We start from the raw sequence: 20958 nt of genomic DNA, 5'->3' as shown, positions 1-20958 counted from the left end.
GCTCCGCCGGCGGGGGGCGGGGCCGAGGGGGGGAGCCGCGGCCAATGGCGACGCCGCGGGGGCGGGAACGGCCCCTCCCGCCCCATTCATGCACCCTCGAAGGGTAGCGCCTTAAAGGGACAGTGGCGCGGAGACGGCGGCGGGCGGGGGGGGGTTTGGTCTGCGGCGCGGGGGTCACCGGGGGTGCGGGGGCTACCGGGGAGCGGAGCGCTGACGGACATCGCCCGCCCCGACACCTTTCCCGCTATTAACGCGCGTCGTTGCCCCGCGGGCTCCCGGTATCGGGCTCCCTGCACCCCCCGCGACCCCCGCTCGCTCCCTGCCCCTCTCCCGGGCCTCCCGGTGCCCCCTCCAGGCGCCCAGCCCCGCCGCACTCCCCGGGCTCCCCGCCGCCCCCCCGCCTCCCCGGCGGCCCAGACCGTTAGACGCCAGAGTCGTGACGTCACCCATTCATAAAACCCCGCGCGCTGTCAGCGCGGCGCCTCGCGGGCGGTGCCCATGGCGACGGGGGCGGGGCGGGGGGGGGGTGGGCACCTGCAGCCTGGGCCGGGGGCACCGGGACCTCCACTAGGGCACGGGGGTACGGGGATCCCTACGGGGGGCACCCCCGGCTCGGCGTCCCCCCCGCCAGGGTCGCCCCGGTCCCGGCTGCCGGGGCCGGGGGTCTCCGGGCACGGGGAGGGGGAGGCAGGGTGCAGCTCGCGGGGGGCACCGCGGGGCCGTGGGCTGCGGGCACGGTCCTGCCGCGGGCGGGGGGACGGGAGGAAGCCCCGGTGCGGCTGCAGCCTCCGTGCGCGGCGGGGGGGGCGGCGGGGAGCCGGTCCCTGCCCCGAAGGGCTTCCGACCCGGGCGGTAATTAGCGGCGCTGCTCGTTACCCCGCACCTGCGCGGAGGTGCGGCCAGCGCCTTGCGCCCCCTCCCCGGGGGCCTCGAGCAGGACCCCGGCCCGCCGGATCCGCAGCTTCGCGGGGCAGCGCTGACACGGCCCCCCCCGGTCCCCCCGAGCAGCGAGCAGGGGGTGGGCAGGCAGAGCTGCAGCCTTTCGGGTCACCTTTCGGGTCAGGGTGTGTGTGCAGGCGTGTGCAGAGTGCACGTGTGCACACGTGGAGGCACGCACAGACACGTGCACGCACACGCAGAGGTATGGACATACACCAACACGCGTGCACAGGAAGATTCACGCAGATACACAGACCTGCGGAGGCACACGTGTGCACACACACATCCATGAGCACACGTGCACACGTGTGCACACACACACCCATGAGCACATGCACACACGTGCACACTTGCACACACGCACGTGCACAGAGGCACACACGGATGAACACACATACAGGTACATGTACACGCATGCACACCTATGCGCTCCCACCCCCCCCCCCCCCCCCCCCCCCACCTTGCACACCGATGCGTGTGCCCGGGTGCTGGAGCAGCCCCTGCTGCCCTCCGTGTAGCCCATGAGGCCGTGCCGGGGGGCCTGCCACGTTGTTGGCTGCAGCAGGAAGCCATGATGGGCTCTGCCACAAGCAAAGCTGGCACAGGGCTGGGGCACCCCGACGGCACGGGGCTGGGGCACCCCGATGGTACGGGGCTGGGGCACCAGCACATCCTGGCCCCATGCCGTGCTCAGCTGCTCCCGGCTCACCGGGGGACAGGGCTGCGAGGGTGGGCTGCACCATGGTGGCACTGCTGGGATGGCATTTCATGGTGCCACGACCACAGGGACAGCCCAGACACCTTGTGACATGCGTGACATGCGTGCTGGCCCCAGTGTGGGTGCAGATGGCCCTTTGTGGGGGTGGGCTGGGGGCCAGACCCTCCCGTGCCCGGCTGTTCAGAGTGGCTGCAGCCTCCCCAGGCGTGCGGGGAGCCGAAAGCCTCTCCTCTTCTTCCTCCTTTGCCGGGGCAGTAATCCCGGAGAGGATGGATGGGCTTTAACCCCGCCAGCCCGGCTGCGGGGAGCTGCAGCCCTCTGTCCCTCCTCCCCGTTATCCCCCATCCCGGTGTGGCGGCGGTTCCCAGGGTGGGCACGGCGCTGGGGTCGCCCCCTCCATTCAGGGCTCAGCGGAGGGCCTGGTGCTGCCCGGTTCCCACCGCGGCTCTCAAAGCTGCTAATTAGCCCCCATCTGGCACTGGCGGCCGGGCCGCGGCAGGGAGGCCGGGGACATTGTGCGCAGGAATGCCTTTCAGTGCCGCCGGCCGGCCGGCCGCCGCCAGCTGCGCCACCAACAATGCGCCATGGCCGGGATGAGCCGGCCCCTGCGCCCCGGCGGGCACCCTGCCCACAGCCCCCAGCGCCGGCCACCCCGGGCGGCGTGGGGACCGGGACGGGCTTCGCTGCTGTGGCGGGTGTCATGGTGCACGTCGCATGGCAGCCCCAGTGGCCCTGGGATGCCCCTGGCTGCAGGATGCCCTCACCCCAGCTCGCTGCGTGTTGGAGTGCTGGGGACGGGGCTGCCAGCACAGCCCCAGGACACTGCCCTGGCCACAGCTGGACGCGGGGTCCCGGCACAACGGGACCACAGCGTGCCGACCCGCGTGGCCGCTGTTGTCCGACCCGCGTGGCCGGTGTTGTCCGGCAAGACGGATAGCTTAATTTCCATGTCAATTCTGGGAACGGGGCGCACGGCGCGGTAACAGCGGCCTCGGCCATATGGCGCTGGCGGGGCTCAGCCCGGCCGGGGGGGCGGCTGCTTTGCGCGGAGCAGGGGTTGCCCGGCAGCCGAGCACATCAAAGCCCCCGGCCGCCCCCCGCCCCGCCAGGACCACACAGGGCACGGCCGTGCCGGGCTGGCGAGGGGCTGCTGGGGGCTGCCTGTGCCGCAGCATCGATGGGGGCCAGCCGGCCCCACAGCCCCGGCAGCACCCGGTCCCGTGCTCGGGTGCACCGGGCTCGACAGGGCTGTGAGCAGGAGGAAGGATGGCAGCACGGACACCACAGTCAGGCTGGGGACCCCCCCAGTGAAGGGGACCCCCAAACCCAGGCTGCTCCTGCCCTGGCTGGAGGCTCCATCCAGGTCCCCTCGCCCCATGCCATCTGCAGATCGGTGCCCCTGCCCCAGGATGGTGCAGAGCCTCCAGCCACCCCCGTGCCCGCAGGACAGCGCTGAGCCGCGGCCACCAGCACCCGCCGCACAGCTGGAGCGGGGCCGAGGCCTGAGAAAGCCCCTGCGCGTTCCCCTCCCGCCTTCTCCCTTCCCGTTCCCAGCTCCATCCGCTGCAGCCCAGACCAGCTGGAGCCAGGCGGCCCTTCCTGGGATTTATTCCAGCTTCCTGCCCCTCCTCGCCGGCCGGGGCTGGGGCTGCTCTCGGCTGCTTCCTCTCCCCGCTCGCAGCCGCCAGCCGGGCGCCATCGCTGGCACCCGTCACCCTGCGGGACCCCAGCTCTCACCGCCGGTACCCCCACCACAGCTGGGCATCCCCGGCCCCGCATGGTGGAGCACGGGGTGTTGCACCAGGGACTGCGGCACCCAGCACCCATCCCCACCCTCCCGGCCGCAGTGCGGAGGCTCTGCAGGGCTCTGGGGACGAGCAGCCCCGGTGTTCCCTCCTTGCCCCGGGCACCAGCACTCCCCACCCATGAAACCACCATCCCACCGCCTGGCATTTGCACGTAGGGGTGCCCCTGTGCACCCCCAGTACCCATCCTGCCCCACTGCAATCCCTGGCAGGAGCTTGGCATGAGGGGAGGATGCCCAGGGGCTCCCCTTACCAGTGGGCACCCGCATTGAGGGACCATGTGCCCCCAAACGCCACGGCCGCCAGCAGCAGAGCAGGTTGGCTCCAGCTCCAGCCCCTGCCAGGCCCAGCTCCGGGGATGGAGGTTTCCCACCAGATCCAGCACGTTCGTGTTGCTGCAGCCCCCGCCAGCCGGAGGGACCCCGTGGCGAGGGGAAGGTGGCCCAGACAGAGCAGAGCCGCACGGCTGCGGCAGTGCCGGGAGTGGAGGTGCCGCGGGGCCCAGGTGCAGCGGGCGAGCGAGGCCGGGGCCACCGAGGCGCCGGCTCCGCTGGCGGCTCCTTGCAGGGCCCAGCACGCTTCCTTCCTCCCGGCTCGGCCCGGCTTATCGGCCGGGCAGGGTGAGGGGTGATCCCGCTCTCCCCTTCCCAGACCTTCCGCTCCCTGGGGCCCTGGGAAAGCTCCCGGCTCGCTGCCATGCTCCCACCACTGGTTGTACTGGCACCAGCATCCGCCAGCTCCGCAGGGCAGCAGAGAGGCAGGAGGGCAATGCCAGGGTTGGGGGGTACCATGTGCAACCCCCAGCCTGCTCCTGCGCGCTCGGACACTCCGGAGGCTGCTCGGGGATGGGTGCGAGGCCACCACGGCATCCAGCTCCTGCCGCTGGGGAGGACACAGAGCCCCCCAGGACGCGGTGCCAGACCCATACCAGGGGGTACGCGCCGTCACGCCGCGGCGGCGAGCGGGGCCCCGGCTCGGGGCAGGGTGCTGCGCCCCGCAGCAGAGCCAGCGTCCTTTTCCACGGGACACTGGAGGCTGGTGAAATCACATCTGGAGTCTAGACTCAGTGACTCCATGGGCCGGGCCTGGCAGCCGCGCCGTACCCGGGCCCTGCTGCACACTGTTTGCTTAGCTGGAGGTATTTAATTGGAATTAAAGTGGCCCCTCTTGTTTCTGCGGACGGGGCTGTTGGAAAAGGAGCTGTAAGTCATAGAAAACATCTGTAGGAGACTGCGAAGGGTCATTAGATGGCAGAACGCGAGGCGCCACTTTTAGTGCTCGCAGCCGACGTGGGGAATAATGGTTCAATACGGCTTTTGTGGAGGGGCTGCCAAGCCAGCAAACACTTTCTATTTATTCTGGCAGTGGGCACGGGCAGCGGGACGCAGGATCCTCCGCACGCCTGCCCCAGGAGCGGGCAGGGAGGACACCGCCGGTGCTGCAGGACACGCGGCTGCCAGAGCTGCCCCTGCCCGCACCAGCCCCTCTGCCCACCCAGGGGCGCAGGCTGGCACCTGGCTCCACGCAAGGAGGGGGAACAGCCCACGCTGCCTTCACCCCGCTCTGGGGCTGGGTTTGGGGTGACCCAGCTCCTTGCCTCCCACGCCGTGGGGGCTCAGCCTCAGCTCACCGAGCCCCCCACGCAGCCGAGGTGGAGCACGTCCCCATCCCGCTGGGTTCCCGCGCCCCGATTCCCGCTCAGCCACCCCGCTCCAGGGCCACACCCGGGCTCAAACCCACCCGGCGGTCAGCGACCGCAGTCCTAAATGTGGGTGTTGCAGAGTGGGGGGCCAGGCTGAGGCTGGCTGGGGGAAGGCCAAGCACTGGAGGAGCAGGAGGGGGAAGGGGACGGTCACTTGGAAACAGCCAGGCAACGGCCACGGGCCCCACAGGGAGAACACGGCCGCCAGAGATCCGGGATGCTGATCCCGGTGCTGGCCAGGCAGCTGAGCAGGGGCTACAACCGGAGCAGCGGCCCCGGCAAGGGCTGCCGGCGCTGCCGCGGCACTGCCAGACCAGCACTCCTTCCTTCGACATGGTTTAATATGAGAGAAAGCAAATGCACAATACAAAATTTAAAAACCGGCCTGTGGTTTGCCCCCCACCCGCCTCGCGCCCCCGTAGGAGATAAACGGGCGGGGGGGTGGCTACGCGGCGCACATCGACACCCCACCTGGGCGGCTGCTCCGACACACACAACACGATGCTCTGGCACAATTGTTTCGTCGTCTCTGTCACTTGCGGAGGGTCTGGAAGGGCCCCAGCCCGGCGGCGCTGGGCACGGCCCGCGGGCAAGGTCACTTCTCCTTCTTGGCGGCTTCTGTCGTCTCTTCCTTGGAGGCCTCCGCCACCTCCTTGGGGGCAGAGCTCTCCTCGTAGCTGCAGGTGAGAGGGACAAGAGGGAGGAGTGAGCAGGACCAGACCTTCTCCGGGGCCAGAAGAGACCCGTGCCAGGCAGGGACAGCGCCGCTGCAGCGGCCGTGCCATGCTGAGCCGAGGAGGAGGTGGGCTCCGGCCACCGGCACCCCCGTGTAGGAACCTGACGGGGCAGAGCGCAGGCGGGCAGACGAGCACTGGCACTCCCCGCACACCTGCAGTGATGGGGTGCACACAACCAGGGGCTGGGGCTTCCCCCAGCCAAGCCCTGGAGCCAGCTCTGTGCCCGGGGGTCTGTCCTTGCACCCGAGCATGCCATCAGATATCCTGGATACACCACGCTTCGCGGCCACTGCCATGCGAGGGGCCGAGTGCCGGTGCCAGCCAGCGCAGCAAGAGCAGCAGCAGTGACCCCCCACCCCAGGACTTGCTCCTCTGGCTGCAAACCTCCCCCAGCCCCATCCCCGGGGCCCTGGCAAAGGAAACCTGGGAGCGTGGCCTTCCAGCGGGAAGGACAGCGAGGGCAGAGATGCCAATCCTCTCCCCCTTCACAGCCGCCCCTCAAAGCCAGGGAGAGAAGCCGTCCCACAGCAGCAGGGCGACAGCAACCGCCTCTGCCCGGGGAAAGGGGAGAGCCGGGACCAGCCCCTACCTGGGCAGAGCGACAGAGAAAGGGCACCGCATGCGATTGCTACATGGCACTAGGGCTTTGCTGCCGGCGTCGGCGCGGGCACGACAGTTTCTGCTGCATGGAATCAGCAAGGCTGGCCGGCGAGCCGGACACGGTGGGGAAGTGGGTAAGTCTTGGTGTGTGTGGCAAGATTTCAGCAGAGGATTCATAGCTGCAGGAGACAGAGGAAGCAGGAGGGGAAAGGGGGAAGACGAGGACAGAAAGGAGAAAGAGGGGAGAGAGAGAAAAAGCAGAAGAGTTTTGGAGCGAGCCTGCTGCAGACCTGCCACCCTGCGCAGGCAGCCTGCCGTCCCCTTTGGCTGCGGGCACCTGCTAGCCCAGGCTGGGGTGGCCTGGGAGCCGTGCTGGCAGCTCCTGCCTGCACTCCCCTTGCCCGCAGACCCCAGGTCAGAGCTGCAGCATGGAAGAGTCAGGGTTGAGACCCAGGCAGAAGGCACTTCCCACTGGCACAGATAGAGCCAGGCAGCCGGAGCCCACGGGAGAGCGAGCCTGGGCAGTGGGAAGGCAGCAGCAGAGTGGCCCAGGGGCTGTGCAGGCAGCAGACCGATGCAGCAGACCCTTTCCTGCTGCTCCAGGACAGTGTGTCTGCAGGAGGTGTGAGTGCCAGGATGGGCTCCCCACTGCTGGCAGCTGCCAGAGGCAGAACGAAGGTCACTGCCTGTCTCGGGAGGCTCGGCAAGGCTGGGAGCTGCGAAACCGATCCCGACGTCGCCCACCTCGGCTCCATCGGCACCCCTGCCCAGGCCTGCCGCACAGGTCTGCAGCTCCCACCCTCCCCGCAGCGCTGCCCGTACTTGTCACCGCATCAGACCCTCGCTGCCCTCTCCCGTGCACAGGCAGCTCGCTGCAGATTGCACAGACCGCAGGGGAGCTGCCAGCTCGGGGCCGCCGGCAGCGCGGGGAGGAGCAGGGCGCACTGGAGCTGCGCAGGGGGGCTACATCTGGTGGGATTCCTGCGGTGGGAGCCACTGCCCTCCAGGCATGAGTCCCACCGCATCCCACTTCCTCCACCTGCAACCGGAGCGACTCCAAGGGGGGCTGGACCCCTGGGCCTGTCAAGGCTGCAGCCCCCCAGCCTCCTGTGCTTGCCCTGGCAGGACTTGGCAAACGACAGCGGGCAGGGCTTTGCTGCTGGAGCAGCTTGTGCGAGTGCTCTGGGGCGGCATTAGTCCCCGGTGCCCGGCTGCCAGGCTCGCTGGCTGCCGTGCCACACGGTGGGCCAGCCTCACAGCTCGTCTCTCCCCAGTTTGCTGGCGCGGGAGATGGTGCTGCTGTCAGCTGGTGAGTCACGGCGCCGGGGAGAGCGGCTGCAGGATCCCAGGTGCACAGGAAGGACGATCCCAGGACACCCGGCGCCTGCAGCAGCGATCGTCAGAACAAACATCAAAGGCCAGGCAGGTGCGGCAGGGCTGGGGCGCCAGCCCAGCTGACAGCCCGCTGGGAACACACATACCGGCATCTCCCAGGGGAGGGGAAGGAGGCGCGGGCAGCCCGCTCCCCGCTGCGCCCCAGTCGGCTGCTGGTTTCCCTCTGAACAGGCTGGGAGGAGCAGGGAGGCTGGGGGGAGCACAGCTCTGCTTTGGGACGGACATTCCCTCCCCTCCTCTGCTTCAGCTGTCCTCAGAGAACCAACTGCACCGGGCCACCACCGAGCACAGCTCCCAGCTGGGCCAGGCCACGCTCCAAGGGGACAGTGGCAGGAGATCAAAGCTGCCCGCTGGCAGTGAACAGGGAAATGCTTGGAGCGTGGCAAGCCGAGAGAAGGGCCAGAGTGCAGCAGCATAGCACAGCCCCCTTCTTCTGCACCTACAGTCCCCGGGGCAGGGAGACTGCTGCAAACCAGGATACTTCACCTGAGCGGGGAGGCTGGGATGTGCTCCAACCAGCCCTGGCTGCTCCCGCAGCCGGATCCGGCTCCGTTCTCCCCCACCCACGAGCCCTGGGACACAATGACCAAGTATCTCGGCACCAGGTGTGCGGTCCCACCCTCCCCTGCCTGCCAGCACACGGGAAGAGTTTGTCACCGGGGCGTAAAGCACCAGCAGATGCTGCCTGCCTGCTGGTACCGCACCAAAGCTCCCGCCCGGCTGCGAGGAGGTGGCTGGAGCCAGAGCCGGCGTGTACAAACACGGACCCGCTCCCTCCACCCACGCACTGCACGCACACACCCAGAGCATGCCCAGATGAACCCGTCCCTCCAGCTGTGCCCAGGCGTGGGAACATCTGCACGCTTCGTGCGCTCCAGTGCCACGGGCAAAACCGCTCCGTCCCCAGCCGACGCTCACCTGAACATTTCAGTTACTTCTCCCTTTGCCAAGGCCACGAGAAGGGGGAACCCGATGCAGGCAGGGACCAGGTACAGAAGAGCAGGCTGTCGGGAAGGAAAACAACTGTTAAAGCACAAATGACCCGTTGGGAGGAGGGCAAGGGGAGCTGGCAACGGCCCCTCTGCACCCACCACATCTGTCACGGTGCTGCACAAGCATTAATGCCCCGGAACGGGGCTTCGAGAGCTGCAGCAGCACAACACCCTCGCTGTGAGGTCCCAGCAGACCACGAACACACCCAGGGGCCCCTGTGCAGACCAGTGACAGCACCCAGAGCTCCCACCCCGCAGCAGAGGGTGGGTCTTCAGGGGCAGCTGGGTTGCAAAGAGCCACAAAACCACGGGGCAGCCCAGCCAAGCTGCTGTTGTTGGAAACGCAGCTGCCTGAGCCAGCCTTGCCCCAACCAGGACTGCTCCAGCCAGGCACACAAGCTCTGGGCAGGGAAAGGTACAGGCAGGCGCTGGAAAAGCAAAGCCAAGAGAAGGAATGCATCTACTTTTTCCTGGCACGGTGCAGGAACCCTGTGGCCAAGCTGGCGTGCCCTGGTTGGGACGTGCGTCTGCGCGAGGCAGCGCGGCGGAGCTCACCTGGGCGTGCTTGAAGATGTGCATGATGAAGATGGTCAGGCCCAGCCCGAAGATGTAGGCCACAAAGCTGGTGTAGAAATACGTGTGCGTGTTCTTCTTCAGGCTGCAGGGAAAGGGAGCAGAGCCCAGTGACCGTGGGTCTGTGATGCCCGGGGCAGAAACGGAGCCAGCCCGTTTCACGGGGAGCCGTGCTCTGCCCCTGCTCACGCGCCAGCGCGGAGACTGTCACCAGCACAGCCCCCGTGGGAGCGGTGTGGGACTGGATGGGGTGACACCCAGGTGAGGGGCTGCGGAAGGGAAGGAGACGCAGGATCCTGCTGCTGGATGGCTACTGGGGGGGAGGAACTGGTGCTGGGACCCAGGGAGAGGGTCCCACCTTCCTGGGGTAGGCATGGCTGGTCTCTGGCACCCCGCTCTCAGCACGTGCTGTTTTATCACAGGGCAGGCAGCGGGAACTGGGATTCCCAGCAGGTGCAGGCAGGATGTGGGTGGAAACACCTGGAAGAGCTGGCACAGACCGGAGGGTCTGTGCAACAGCAGCGGGAGCGGGGCCACACCACCGCAGTCGCACGAAGTGGCCCGTTCCCCTTCCCAGCAGCTCCCCAGCCAGAGACTTTCGGTGTGGGGCAATTACCGAAAGCTACACCCTGGCAGGAGGTGCAGTTCCCCTGAGCAGGAAGGAGCTGCTTCCCCCTGTGTCGATGGCAACCCAGAAGCAGCTGCCGGGCACTGATTTGCATCCGTGCGAGCACTTCCCAGGCGCCAGCACCCCCGGCTCTTTCCCATGCTGTCACCGTTTCACGTCGCTGCTGCAGCACTGCCCTCTCCTCCTGGGTGCCAGGGAGCTGGTGAGGCTCAGGGGGGGCTGTTACATGCTGCCTGCCCACCCACTCTGAGCTCAAACAACTCACCCCCAGCAGTCAGGACTCACCCACAAAGCCAACCCTGCTCACGTCTACTCTTCCAAGAGCTTCCCCCTTGCACCCCCTGTCCCAGCCACTCTCCTGGGGGAGCACAGCACTGTGCTCCCGGCTTCCCCTTCCCTTTTCCCTCTACAAAAGCAGCTCAAACACGCTGCAAGACCCAACCTGCCCGAGACCCTTCGCTGCCGCCCGCTCACCTGATGTCAAACCGCAGCAGCAAAGCAATGAAGATCCCTGCGGGGACAAGGGGACAGTGAGGACAGGACGCAGGCCAGTGGGAAGGCTGAGGGAGGCAGGACCGGACCGCAGTCGCTCCCGGAGCCGTGCCTGGGCTGACAGTGCCCTCTCGTGGCACGAGGCACCGAGACAGCACCGGGACCTGCCGGGACACCCCCAGTCCACGCAGCCCCCAGCCCCAGCGGGAGGCACCCGCTCAGCGCCCCGCAGCCCGGTCACGTCCTCGTCTCCTCTGTCCTTACCTGGAATGACGATGTCTCCCAGACCCAGCATAGCGAAGTTGTCCGCCTCCAGCCCCTTCTCCAGCAGGTCCTGAGGGAAAACCACTACGAGGAGCAGAGAGAGGCACAGTGAAGGGGAAGCGTTGGTGCTGAGCAGACCTCAGCACCACTGTGCCTGGGAAAAAGGGACCGGAGCAGGGTAAGACCCCTGTCCCTGCCCTCAGGCCCCCTCCTCCCCTGCAGCCCAGCCCATTCTTCTTCCTGGGAGAACTGTGGGAAACAGGATGGGGAACAAAGGGATTTGGGGCTAGCCCCATGCACAGGTTTGAGACCCAGCTCCCAGGACCCACACCCACACCAGCAGAAATTCACCCTTCTGCTATGTTTTGTTTTTAAAATGAGGTGAAACTGCCCACTCTGGGGGTGCAGACCCACCCAGCCAGCTCAGGGCTCTGCAGGGGTCCCTCTCCAGAGACTCAGCTCCCCGCAGGTCGGTGCCACCACGCAGCAATCTAAGGGGTCACTGGCAGGAAACCTGCCAGCACACATCCCACCTTCTGAGCCATCTCCAGAAGGTGGAGGGTTCATGGGGCAGCGACTGCAGCAGAGCAGGCAGCCCCTCCTCCAGCACATGGGGGAAGATCTACTCACGTTTTATTGGGGCCTCGAATGATTTGGCAACTGTCACCATCACATTGGTGCCAAAGACCTGGGGGCAAACAGAGGAGGGGTGAGCACAGCTGCACAGAGACAGGCACACGTTCAGCTACAGCCTCACCTCAGGGCCCGGAGCAGCCTCAGTGGCAGAAAATAGCTAAAGAGCCACCAAACTGCAGGCAGAGGAGTCCTGCAGGTGAGCCCAGCACCCAGGGGAGAAGGCACAGGACAGCGCTCGAGGAAGTGAGCACGCCATGGCCGCCCTGCTTTCAGAGCAGCGCCGCGGTGCTGCCCAGCACCCACCCCTGCGGGTCGGTTCAGCTCTAATTAGTCATAGAATCACAGACTGGTTTGCGTTGGAAGGGACCTTAAAGATCACCCAGTTCCAGCCCCCTGCCATGGGCATGGACACCCTCCACTACACCAGGTTGCCCAAAGCCTCATCCAACCTGGCCTTGAACACTGCCAGGGATGGGGCAGCCACAGCTTCTCTGGGCAACCTGTGCCAGTGCCTCACCACCCTCAGAGGGAAGAATTTTTTCCTTAGATCTATAGTCAATTCAGTGGAAAGTCTGCCCACTGCGCAGGGTGTTATCCGAGGGCAGGAGCTCTGGTGGAGAGTCCCAGCCAGCGCCAGGCTGCTGCCTGTGAGCTTCCAACGGGGACTGGAGCAATTGTCGGATCAGCTGCGTTTTGCTCTGAAGTCATTTATTTGTACTGCACTATCAGCTTTAAATACTGGCATCGTTTGGGGGATGGACTGTAAACACACAGGTCAACCACCCTTATTTCTGCTCCATTTCACCTCCAAGCCTCCAGTCTTGGCTATACCAGTAGCAGGCACATAAACCAGGTCCTGGTTAGCACTGGGTGAGCAAGACCCTGGAGGTGGCGATTAAAGAGAAACCTTAAAGCAAACACTGGGCATCAGATTAACTCCTGTAAGGTGCAGCAAGCTCTGGGCATCACCATGGAGTAACAGGACTCCACACTGGGACCAGGGAAAAGCATCACAGGCAAATTCACCCCACGACTACGCAGGGGGCAATCTCATCGATGCACCGAGCAGTTCTCCTTCCTCCTCGAAACCCTCCTGGGATCTCACTGTGATTAAACCCATGCTAAGATCCAAGCGACTAGTCCCTGCAGAGGGACATAGTAAGAGGGTCTCCACTTCAGGACGAACATTCCACGAGGCTCCAGCGATCCACTGACCTACTGGGAAAGCTGAGGCGGGAGACAGTCGGCAAGCAGAGAGCAGCGAGGGTTGCCCTCTCGCTGCCTCTGAAACACCAGGAAGACATCTGCATCCCGAGCAGGGAGCGAGGCACTGGGTGTGCTAAGCAGAAGGCTGAATCCCCTCCAGCTGAGCAGCGGAGGAAGCGGCACACAGGCTAACGAACCACAGAGCTGTGACTGTTAACGAGCCTGTGAAACAGGGGCAGCACCAGCCAAGTACGAAACAACACACAGTAGCCAGGCTCAAATAGGGAAGGATTACTCAGGCAGCTGCAGAGCTGCTGGACAGACCTCAAGGTATACACAGCTCTCAGACATTTGGAAACACAGTAATTCCGAAGGTGGAGGCAGCAGGAAGGACTGGGGAATATGGGCATTACAAGGAGAAACACTGCAGAGAGATAAAGAACACCTCAAAACGAAGATGTCAGGGCGCTGCACGGGCTGAGGGAGAGGGACTGGAGGCATTCCAGTGTTTTGTCCTCTGTGCAAGAGAACAGAAGGATGCTAACTAAGCTGGAAGATGACAGAGTCGAGGTACAGTCCCTACAAGCAGGATCAGAGTACTCCAGAGCAGCCTTGTCCTCCAGCCCACCCAGCAGCTCTGTCAGGCATTGGGAAGACCTCAGTTGGGAATGCAGGTCACCAGAACTGGATATACTGGGTACCTCAAAGCAGCCCTGATGCTGCCAGCCCTGGGCTCTCTAAGCCAGAGATTGAAAGAAAATGCATTTGCTGAGCCACGTTCTGCCACCATTTGATTCTGTCATCGTCCCCACCACACCCCTTTGGGCTGAGAAAGTGGAAATCCTGACTGCAAACGCGTGTCCAGCCAGCGTGCTGCCTCCGAAGAGGCGTAACGCCACGCACATGCCTTCCGCCAACGGCCGCAACTCGCATCCGCCCCGGCGAACGCTCCCGTTTACCCAGAAGACGTCGTAGATGAAGAGGCCCCCAAGCAAGATGCAGCCAGTGCTGACGTTGTTCAAGTGCAGCAGCTCCACCCCATTGAGGGAGAACGCCAGCCCAAAGAGATTGTTGGCAATCCAGTGCTGAGAACGACAGGAAAAGGAGGTTTGGGTCCCCCTGCACGTGCCGAGCCATGGCCTCAGCCTGCAGACTCCTTGCGTGGAAAGGGGCTGATCCAGCGCGGTCCCTGGCCTCCCCGGGCTCTCTTACCTTTCTCAGCAGGTACCAGACCCCCACGACGCTGCTCAGGGCCAGGCACACGAGATCCTTGGTGTCGAACTCGTAATTCACTATTTCTGCAACAAACCAGAGAAGGCAGGTTTTGGGCAGCTCCCCTTCCCACGCGGGGCAGACAAGTGACTTTACAGCAGGGGGGGCAACACGGACCGCAGAGCTCGTGTCCCAGACGAGGGGACTGTGCCCACAGAAACGGCCGTGCCCACGGTGAACACGTGCGAGCCCAGACCTTCCCCTCCAGCCAGACTCTGTCACACGGACAGCATCTGCGATCCTTCTGTCAATAAGGAAATTGGATTCAGGCACTAAGACAGGGAGAGGCAGATCTTCTCCCTTTTCCTGCACCAGTTAACTCCTGGTGGTATCACTACAAGTGTTCCCTTACCAGCAAAGCTACCGGGCAGGAATCCTACCAAAGCATCTTCTACCAGTGCAAAGATTTGAACTGGATCAGCTAAGGCAGCACAAGAAAAGTCAGTACTATGCTACTCAAGGAGTAATAAAATACAGGTAGTAATAAAAGCCATAGCTCTGTTCCTACAGCACGCTGGGATCTGTTTCTGGGGTTCCACTGCCAGCCAGAGGCAGCACGGAGGCAGAGCACCTGCCAGTGCAAGAAGATGCCAGTGGCAGCCCCAGCTCTGCACGGATACGCGGGGCTCACGCCGGCGACGGGAGCGCAGCAGGGGGCAAGAGGCAAGTCTTTGAGAAGGTCGTTTCAACGGGCTGCAAGTCAAAACACCAAGCGGGCACGAAACAGAACGGCAAAGGCAGAAGGCATTCAAGCCCCAGAGAGCCCAACGAGCCAACATACCCTCCTTGCTCTCCCCAGAGCCCTGGGTGAAGAGGAGCTGGTACTGTTTGTTGGGGAAATTTGCAGGGAAGAATCTGTTCATCATGGGGCTGAAACGAGAGGTGCAGAGAGGGCACATCAACAGAAACCCCGCAGGACACGCTGCCCAGCACCTCTGCACGACAGCATCGCAGCATGGGCACTGCCCCATGCCCTCTCCCGGGACATCCCAGGTTTCGCCACGTCAGGGACCAGCAGGAGCCCCAGCTTGTCACCAAGCCACGGACACGAGGCCTCGTCCTCCCCAGACATCTCATCTCCCCACATGTGACAGTCCCTCCAAATATTGCAGCTTAACAGGCACAGAGCAGCACCTGCCAGAAGTCAGGACGCTCCCCAGGCCCCAGCAGGTTCCCCGTGCCCCCCAGCAGCCTCCCGGGCACCGTATGGGTCTGGTCTCCCAGAACTGCCTGTGCCCTCCTGCAGAGCCAGGAGTGAGGGTGAAGGCCTTGCCACGGTGCCAGTCTAGGGAAAGCATCTGGTCCCCAACGTCCCAGAGCTCAGGAAACAGGAAACCAGTTTTACTTTTTCAGTTACTGGAACAGCCTGCGCTTTCAACACCTTGTGCTGAGCAGCAGCACGAGAGGCCCGGGACGTTATCACGAGCTCCAGCTGCCTGTTGCAGCCCTCCCAGTAACGGGAACACGGGTGCCACGGAGCTGTCCTCTCCAAAGAGCAGAGAGGGCTGCGAGAAGTCACAGCAGCTCCTTGGGACACAGCTGGCCACCCACACCTCCACGAGCTCTCCCAGTGACGCTGCGTGGGGTACCAGACTGCCAGGGCTCCCCGAGACTTTGGTTCTGCCATAGGCTGCTCCATGAGGAAGGGTTTACAGCACGCTCCAGGCCTGCCTCCCCGGAGAGCCCGTCACACCACCGAGGGAAAACACCCTATGGTGGGACCCGGCTCTGCACGAGGCCACGGTGCTCCAGGAACCCCCGCTACACCCAACGCCTCGCAGCCTCGGACACCCCCGCCCCAGTCACATCCTTCCCTCCACCATACCTGATGGTGTGGGACAGGGCAAGGATCCCCAGCACGAAGAAATACATGGAGAGCAGAAGATTGATGTACTCTTGCGAGAATATCTGCAAAACAAACCCAGAGAGGGGTCGGGCACTGCAGCGCACTCCCCACCCGCAGCGTTTCACGGTGCGATCGGCAGCTGCTGTGTCAGTGCTCCAGGGAGACGGGGAGAATAGCTGGAATAACCCAAATTCTTGCACTGCTGATGTGAAACGTTGGAAATATCCGCCTGCTCGCAGAACAACCACGACGGACCTGCGAGTTGTCGCACATCTACGAGCCGCTTGGGTCAAAAAATAACTCGTGCGCCGCAGGAAGGAGGACAGAGCTTCTCCGGCACGTCCCCTGCGGAGCTGGGAGCCAGCGCTGCACCGTGCCCGGGGCTGCCCTGGCAGAGGGGAGCAGCAGCAGCACCCCCGCCCCACCGGGTCGAGCACGTCCCATCCTGATTAAATGGGGTGTTAGTAAATGGGGTGACGAAATGGGTGCTACTCCTGCTCTCCAACACACAAGCTGCCTTCTGCCAAATCACACCCCACAGCCCCGCGCGGGGAGACCTGGGGGTCCTCCGTGCTCTCCTGGAGGGGGGATGCTGGAATACGAGAACTCGTGGCAGGTTGCAGACATTAAAATGGAGAGTCACTGATCACGTAGCGACTTCAGCAGTGCCACGTTGCACACTTGGTACTTCTTTTCCTGGCACCTCTGGAGCAGCACCCCGAGATGTGGGCCACAGGGAAGGGGTGAGCCGCAGGGGCTCCATTCAGCGGCCAGAGGGGCCCGGTGGCAGGGTGTGGGGGCTGCTCCATACCCCCACCATCGGCTCAGCAGATGCTCGGCTTTCCTACTGGTGACCTGCAAGAGCAGCTGCAGCCCTGGTGAGCACACGGGTTGCAGTTCACCACTAGGAAAGCTAGGGAGGCCTGATCCTGCTGCTGCAGGGCTGACCTCTGTGGGTCTGCAAGCTGCAGCACACACTTGCCTTCACAGTGCAGCTGCAGTGCAGGCCCGTGCCAGGGTAAGGACCTGCACGGCATGGCATCAGCCCACGTGGCCCCTCAACCCAGGGTAGGAGCCCGCAAGTTACTGCGTAGTAACTGCAATGGGCAGAGAAGGGACTTTAAACTGAAATATTCCCAACTTTGCACCTTAAACCTCAGCCAGCCAGCCAGCAGCACCCTTCCACCTCGTGGGCAGCCCAGGACAACAGGTCTGGAAGCTGCCGTGCCAGGAGGACCGCTCTGTGCTGGCAGCCCCACAGCTTGTTGGGTCTCTCCAGGAGCTCAGGCACATGCCAGGCGTGCACAGGCAGCCAAAAATGCTTTGAACCAGGACACCTTCTCCACACAACTGGAAGCACCAGCTGCCAGGATCTCCTGTCTGTGACTCGGGAACGGTCACACGACTCTGCTTGTTGGCTCTGCACATCTAAAAGGCTTCACTCCAACACGTGGGGGCTCGCCCACGAGCTAGTGAACCCCCACGCCTGCAGCTGAGGTGGCTTCGGAAGCACAGCACGGACAGCAGCGTTGGCAGCTCAGCGGTCCCCAGCACCCTCCGCTTCCAGTCCGTGCACCGTCAGGTCGGCCCAGGGAGGCAGGCAGAGCTCAGAGCGAACTCGCAGCTCTCCAGAACCACCTCGTGCACAACCGGGCTCCGTTTTCCCCCGAACCGTCACAGTTCAGGTGAGAACTGCCATCCTCCTGCTTGGTGACGCCGCAGAGCTCCAGCTGCGCCGCTTTACGCAGGGCCCCCCAGCAGGGTGAACCGAAAACCAAGTCGGCCTCGTTGCGGGAGCTCCTGACCGGGCACAGCGGGTGACGGGCACCGGCTCCAGCCCCGCTGGCATCACTCACTCACTTTAAAGAAGAGGTAGAGCCCCAGCAGGGTGCAACTGGCAACAATGGGAAAACGAGCAGCGTCTCGGCTGGTGATGGTCTCTGGCATCTCCGAGGAGTTCTGCGGAGGGAAGGAGAGGAGTGGATCAGCCCCCGCTCTGGCTTCCTGCCTGAGTAGAGGGTGAACAGGCACAACCAGTGGGACCCTGTGGTGGCTTTGAGAGAAGCAGGGCACCCACTGGCCCCCGTCATTCCCAGAGGTGGGGCTGTGTCGCAGGCAGAGTCTGAGATGGAAGGAGCAAACCTCGCACTCATCCTTCCAAGGGCTGCCACAATTTACTGTTTTTTTCCTCTTGGAGAAGGGGGGGAAAAAAACCCAAACCCTGCCCACTGCACTGGCGTTGTTCCTCCCTCCCGGTGCCCAGGGGGGAGCCGGGCTCCCTCGCCACTCCCGCCCAGCCGTGTCCGTCAGCCTCCCATCTGTGCGCACCATATGTCCATCGCCCTTGGAGCGACGCTTCTCTCCCGCCACCTTTTCATCCCTCACCTCACGCTCGGGATGCTCCTTGTGCTCAGATTTATACACCCCCTTCTGGGTTCTGAGACATCTTTGCCCCAGCTGAACCAGTCCCCTTTCCAGCCATTTCCCAAGAGAGATCTTCAGGTTCCGGAGGACAGGTGGAGGGCTGCCTGCCCCCCTGCCTGCCCCGGGCACCGAGGGCTGCGAGCAGGGCCTGGCCATGGCTCTGGGGGGGAACATTTCTCCTCGGCGCCCTGGGCTGCCAGGGGCACCACTAACACCCTCTGAAAGCCCCGAAGGACGAGACAGGGGCAGACAAGGGGCTTTAAAAACCCGCAATAAATGAGACTGTGCAAAGCAGCCCCTTCTCCCGAGCTTCAGGAGCGGGAGCGTTGGGATTTAAGTGCCCGCTGCCGCCCGAGGCCAGGCTTGGGCTGCAGAGAGCAGCAAGACCGGGGGGGCACAGCCACGCACGGGTGTGCCCCCCCAGCACCCCAGGGAGCCATGGCAGCGCTGCGGGGGGCACAGCCACGCACGGGTTCCTCCCCGCAGCACCCCTGCAGGGTTACCAGGGGCGGTCACGACTCCTGCAGCACCTGGATTTATCGCGACAGCGAGGGCGGAGCTGGAGGAGCCCCCCGGGGCCCCCCGCCTCCACCTCCGGGTCTCTCTGCCTCTCCGGGAGCGGGGCCGGGCCGCGGGACGGGACACCGGGGGGGGCGGGCGGCGGGGCGAGCCCCGGAGGGTAGGGCGGGAGTGGCCCCCGGGCCGCCCGGCGGTACCTTGCTCCTGGCGCAGCTGACGGAGCGCAGCGCCCCGAAGAAGATGGGCAGCAGCGCCATGAGGACGAGGCTGCCGTAGGCCAGCGCCATGCCCTCGGGGGTGGCGGGCGGGCGGGCGGCCGCGGGGGCCGGGGACCCGGTGCCGGCGGCGCTGCCGTTGTGCGCCGCGGCCTCCTCCATGGCAGCTGCTCCGCTTCCGGCCCGCGCGCGCCAGGGACACGTCCTCTTACCGACCGGACGTGCGTCACGCGCCGAAGACGCCGACGCCACGCCCCCACCCCCCGCCCCGGCGCCGTTGCTAGGAGACCGGCAGCGGCGCCGCCGCGGCCCGGGGTGGCTCGCCCCGCGTTACGGCGGTCTGTCCCGGCCCCGGAGGGTCTGTGCCGACCCCGCGCCGGACAGCGGGTTCTGAGGGCCGGGCCGGCCCGCCCGGACCCCGCGGGGGGCGAGAAGGCGGCGGCTTCGGCTGCCGAGGCGGGTCGGGGGCTCCCCGGCTTCTCCTCCGTCCAGCCCGGGGTTTTCCTGCCCTTCGCTGTTTCCCGAGGACCCCCCCGCGCCGCCGGGCCCACCCCCGGCCACGCTCGGCAACGAGCCCCTCGGTACAAATGGCGGCGAACTCTGCCTGCGGCCAGGGCCCTGCTGGAAAATTGGCCGAAAGGCGCGTTTTCATCACAAACTTCCATCCCCGCCCCAGCCGCTGGAAGCCCGGCCGGGCCGCCCAGCCTCCTCCTCCTCCTCCCCGGCTCCCCCGTGCCGGTGCCCGCGTCCCCCTCCCCGGGGCAAAAGTCCGAAGGCACCGGCGAGGATGAGGATTGAGCAAGGTCAAACGGTGCTGCCCCGGTTTAGATCTCAGCCACGGGCAGGGGAAGGATTAAAAAGCAAGTTTTTTAATTTTTTAAACGTTTTCCTCTTTTATTTTCTAAAAAAGGGATCTGTTTCAGGACCGGAGGTGATTCATAGGCGAAGGGCAGATGGAAAGGCCTCCCGGGAGCGCTGATGTGCCTCTCTGCGGGGCTGGCCTCCTGCCCGGGACGCTGCCCTCTCCCTGCCACCCATTCTCCCACAAAGGAGCGGGACGGGCACCGAGGGCAGGCAGCAGCAGGCTGCATGCGTGCCCCGCTGCTTGCCACCCTGCTGCCTGCCACAGCCCAGCACGGTGTGGCATAGGATGGCACAGCACAGCTACTGACCCCCTCATCCAGCCCCTTACGGGCCCCTTGGGTGCCCACCCACTCGCTAAACCCAAGCTGGGCTTGGGAACCCTCGATGAAGGGTGATGCCTCCCCTCCCCGCCTCACCCCACTGCTCAGCGCCACAGCCCCGCAGCACTCCAGCTCCATTTCAGGCTCCGAGACGCGACCCCCACCTCCCCCAAAGCTGCCCTGGGTGAGGGCTGCAAAGTCCCTCTCCAGGAATCCCCCAAAGCATCTCCTTTGGGTTTGATTTCTGCACGAGGAGCACAACCAGTAGCCCTGCTCGCTTTCACCCCCAGGAAGCAGGAATGTGCAACCCCACCGCCCCCGACTGCCACTGCTCCCTTGGTGGGCAGGCAGGGGCAGAGGGGCCCCGGGCGCTGCCGTGGCAGGTTGGGGCATCAAGGTGCCCGATTCAGCTCTCTTTGAGGTTAACCAGGGCAGGAGCTGGGGGAGCCCCAAGCCAAGGCTGGTGCGGGGTGACCTGCTCCTTGCGTTTGGACCCCGGCTGTCGCCGTCCGCGGGCACTGAGGGACCAACCTGCCCATGGCGGGACAGCGGCTGCCCTCCTCCCCTCTGCTTTTCCTACCCGCTCTCCATGGGAAGATGAAGCCCTGCACATCAGGGCAGCTGTTCCAGCCCCACGGGCTGCGGGTACCATCCCCTTGGGGCTGGTGGTGGATGGGGGGCACCGGACGTTCATGGGAGATGGGCAAGGGGGCTGCAGGCGGAGGCGACAGTGGTCGAACCACTGTCCATCTCTGCGTACCCCAGGGGCCAGCCGTGGCACCCACCAGTGTTGCCCTGGGGCTGGGATCTG

General features: G+C 64.9%; 1 protein-coding gene across 2 annotated transcripts; it reads right to left on the bottom strand.

Annotated features, from left to right (window-relative positions):
- Positions 1-5499: 5499 nt before the first annotated feature.
- On the bottom strand, positions 5500-19125 carry HM13 (histocompatibility minor 13). 2 transcript variants are annotated; one of them, XM_086622704.1, is made up of 13 exons: positions 18946-19125; positions 17666-17764; positions 15785-15867; positions 14741-14829; positions 13900-13985; positions 13647-13772; positions 11476-11533; positions 10846-10929; positions 10564-10600; positions 9444-9546; positions 8815-8900; positions 6491-6680; positions 5810-5841 (listed from the first exon to the last, which is right to left on the bottom strand). In XM_086622704.1, exons 1-12 carry the CDS (start codon positions 19123-19125, stop codon positions 6530-6532), a joined length of 1182 nt encoding a protein of 393 aa, XP_086478830.1. In that variant the 3' UTR covers positions 5810-5841; positions 6491-6529. The 2 variants fall into 2 exon arrangements, with proteins under 2 accessions (XP_086478831.1, XP_086478830.1); XM_086622705.1 differs by lacking the exon at positions 6491-6680 and having other exon boundaries at positions 5500-5841.
- Between the last annotated feature and the right edge of the window lie 1833 nt (positions 19126-20958).

This window comes from Tauraco erythrolophus, chromosome 18 (assembly GCF_009769465.1).
Source record: "Tauraco erythrolophus isolate bTauEry1 chromosome 18, bTauEry1.pri, whole genome shotgun sequence".
NCBI lineage: Eukaryota > Metazoa > Chordata > Aves > Musophagiformes > Musophagidae > Tauraco > Tauraco erythrolophus.
The sequence above is the reverse complement of the archived record's forward strand: the minus strand, read 5'-3'. Positions and strand labels throughout refer to the sequence as shown.

Coding starts and splice junctions, on each gene's coding strand:
- HM13 (XM_086622704.1), bottom strand. CDS start 19,125: ATGGAGGAGGCCGCGGCGCACAACGGCAGCGCCGCCGGCACCGGGTCC. Junction 14,830..15,784: donor GCCCTGTCCCACACCATCAG/GTATGGTGGAGG, acceptor CTCTCGTTTCAG/CCCCATGATGAACAGATTCT. Junction 13,773..13,899: donor TCTGGTACCTGCTGAGAAAG/GTAAGAGAGCCC, acceptor TGTCGTTCTCAG/CACTGGATTGCCAACAATCT.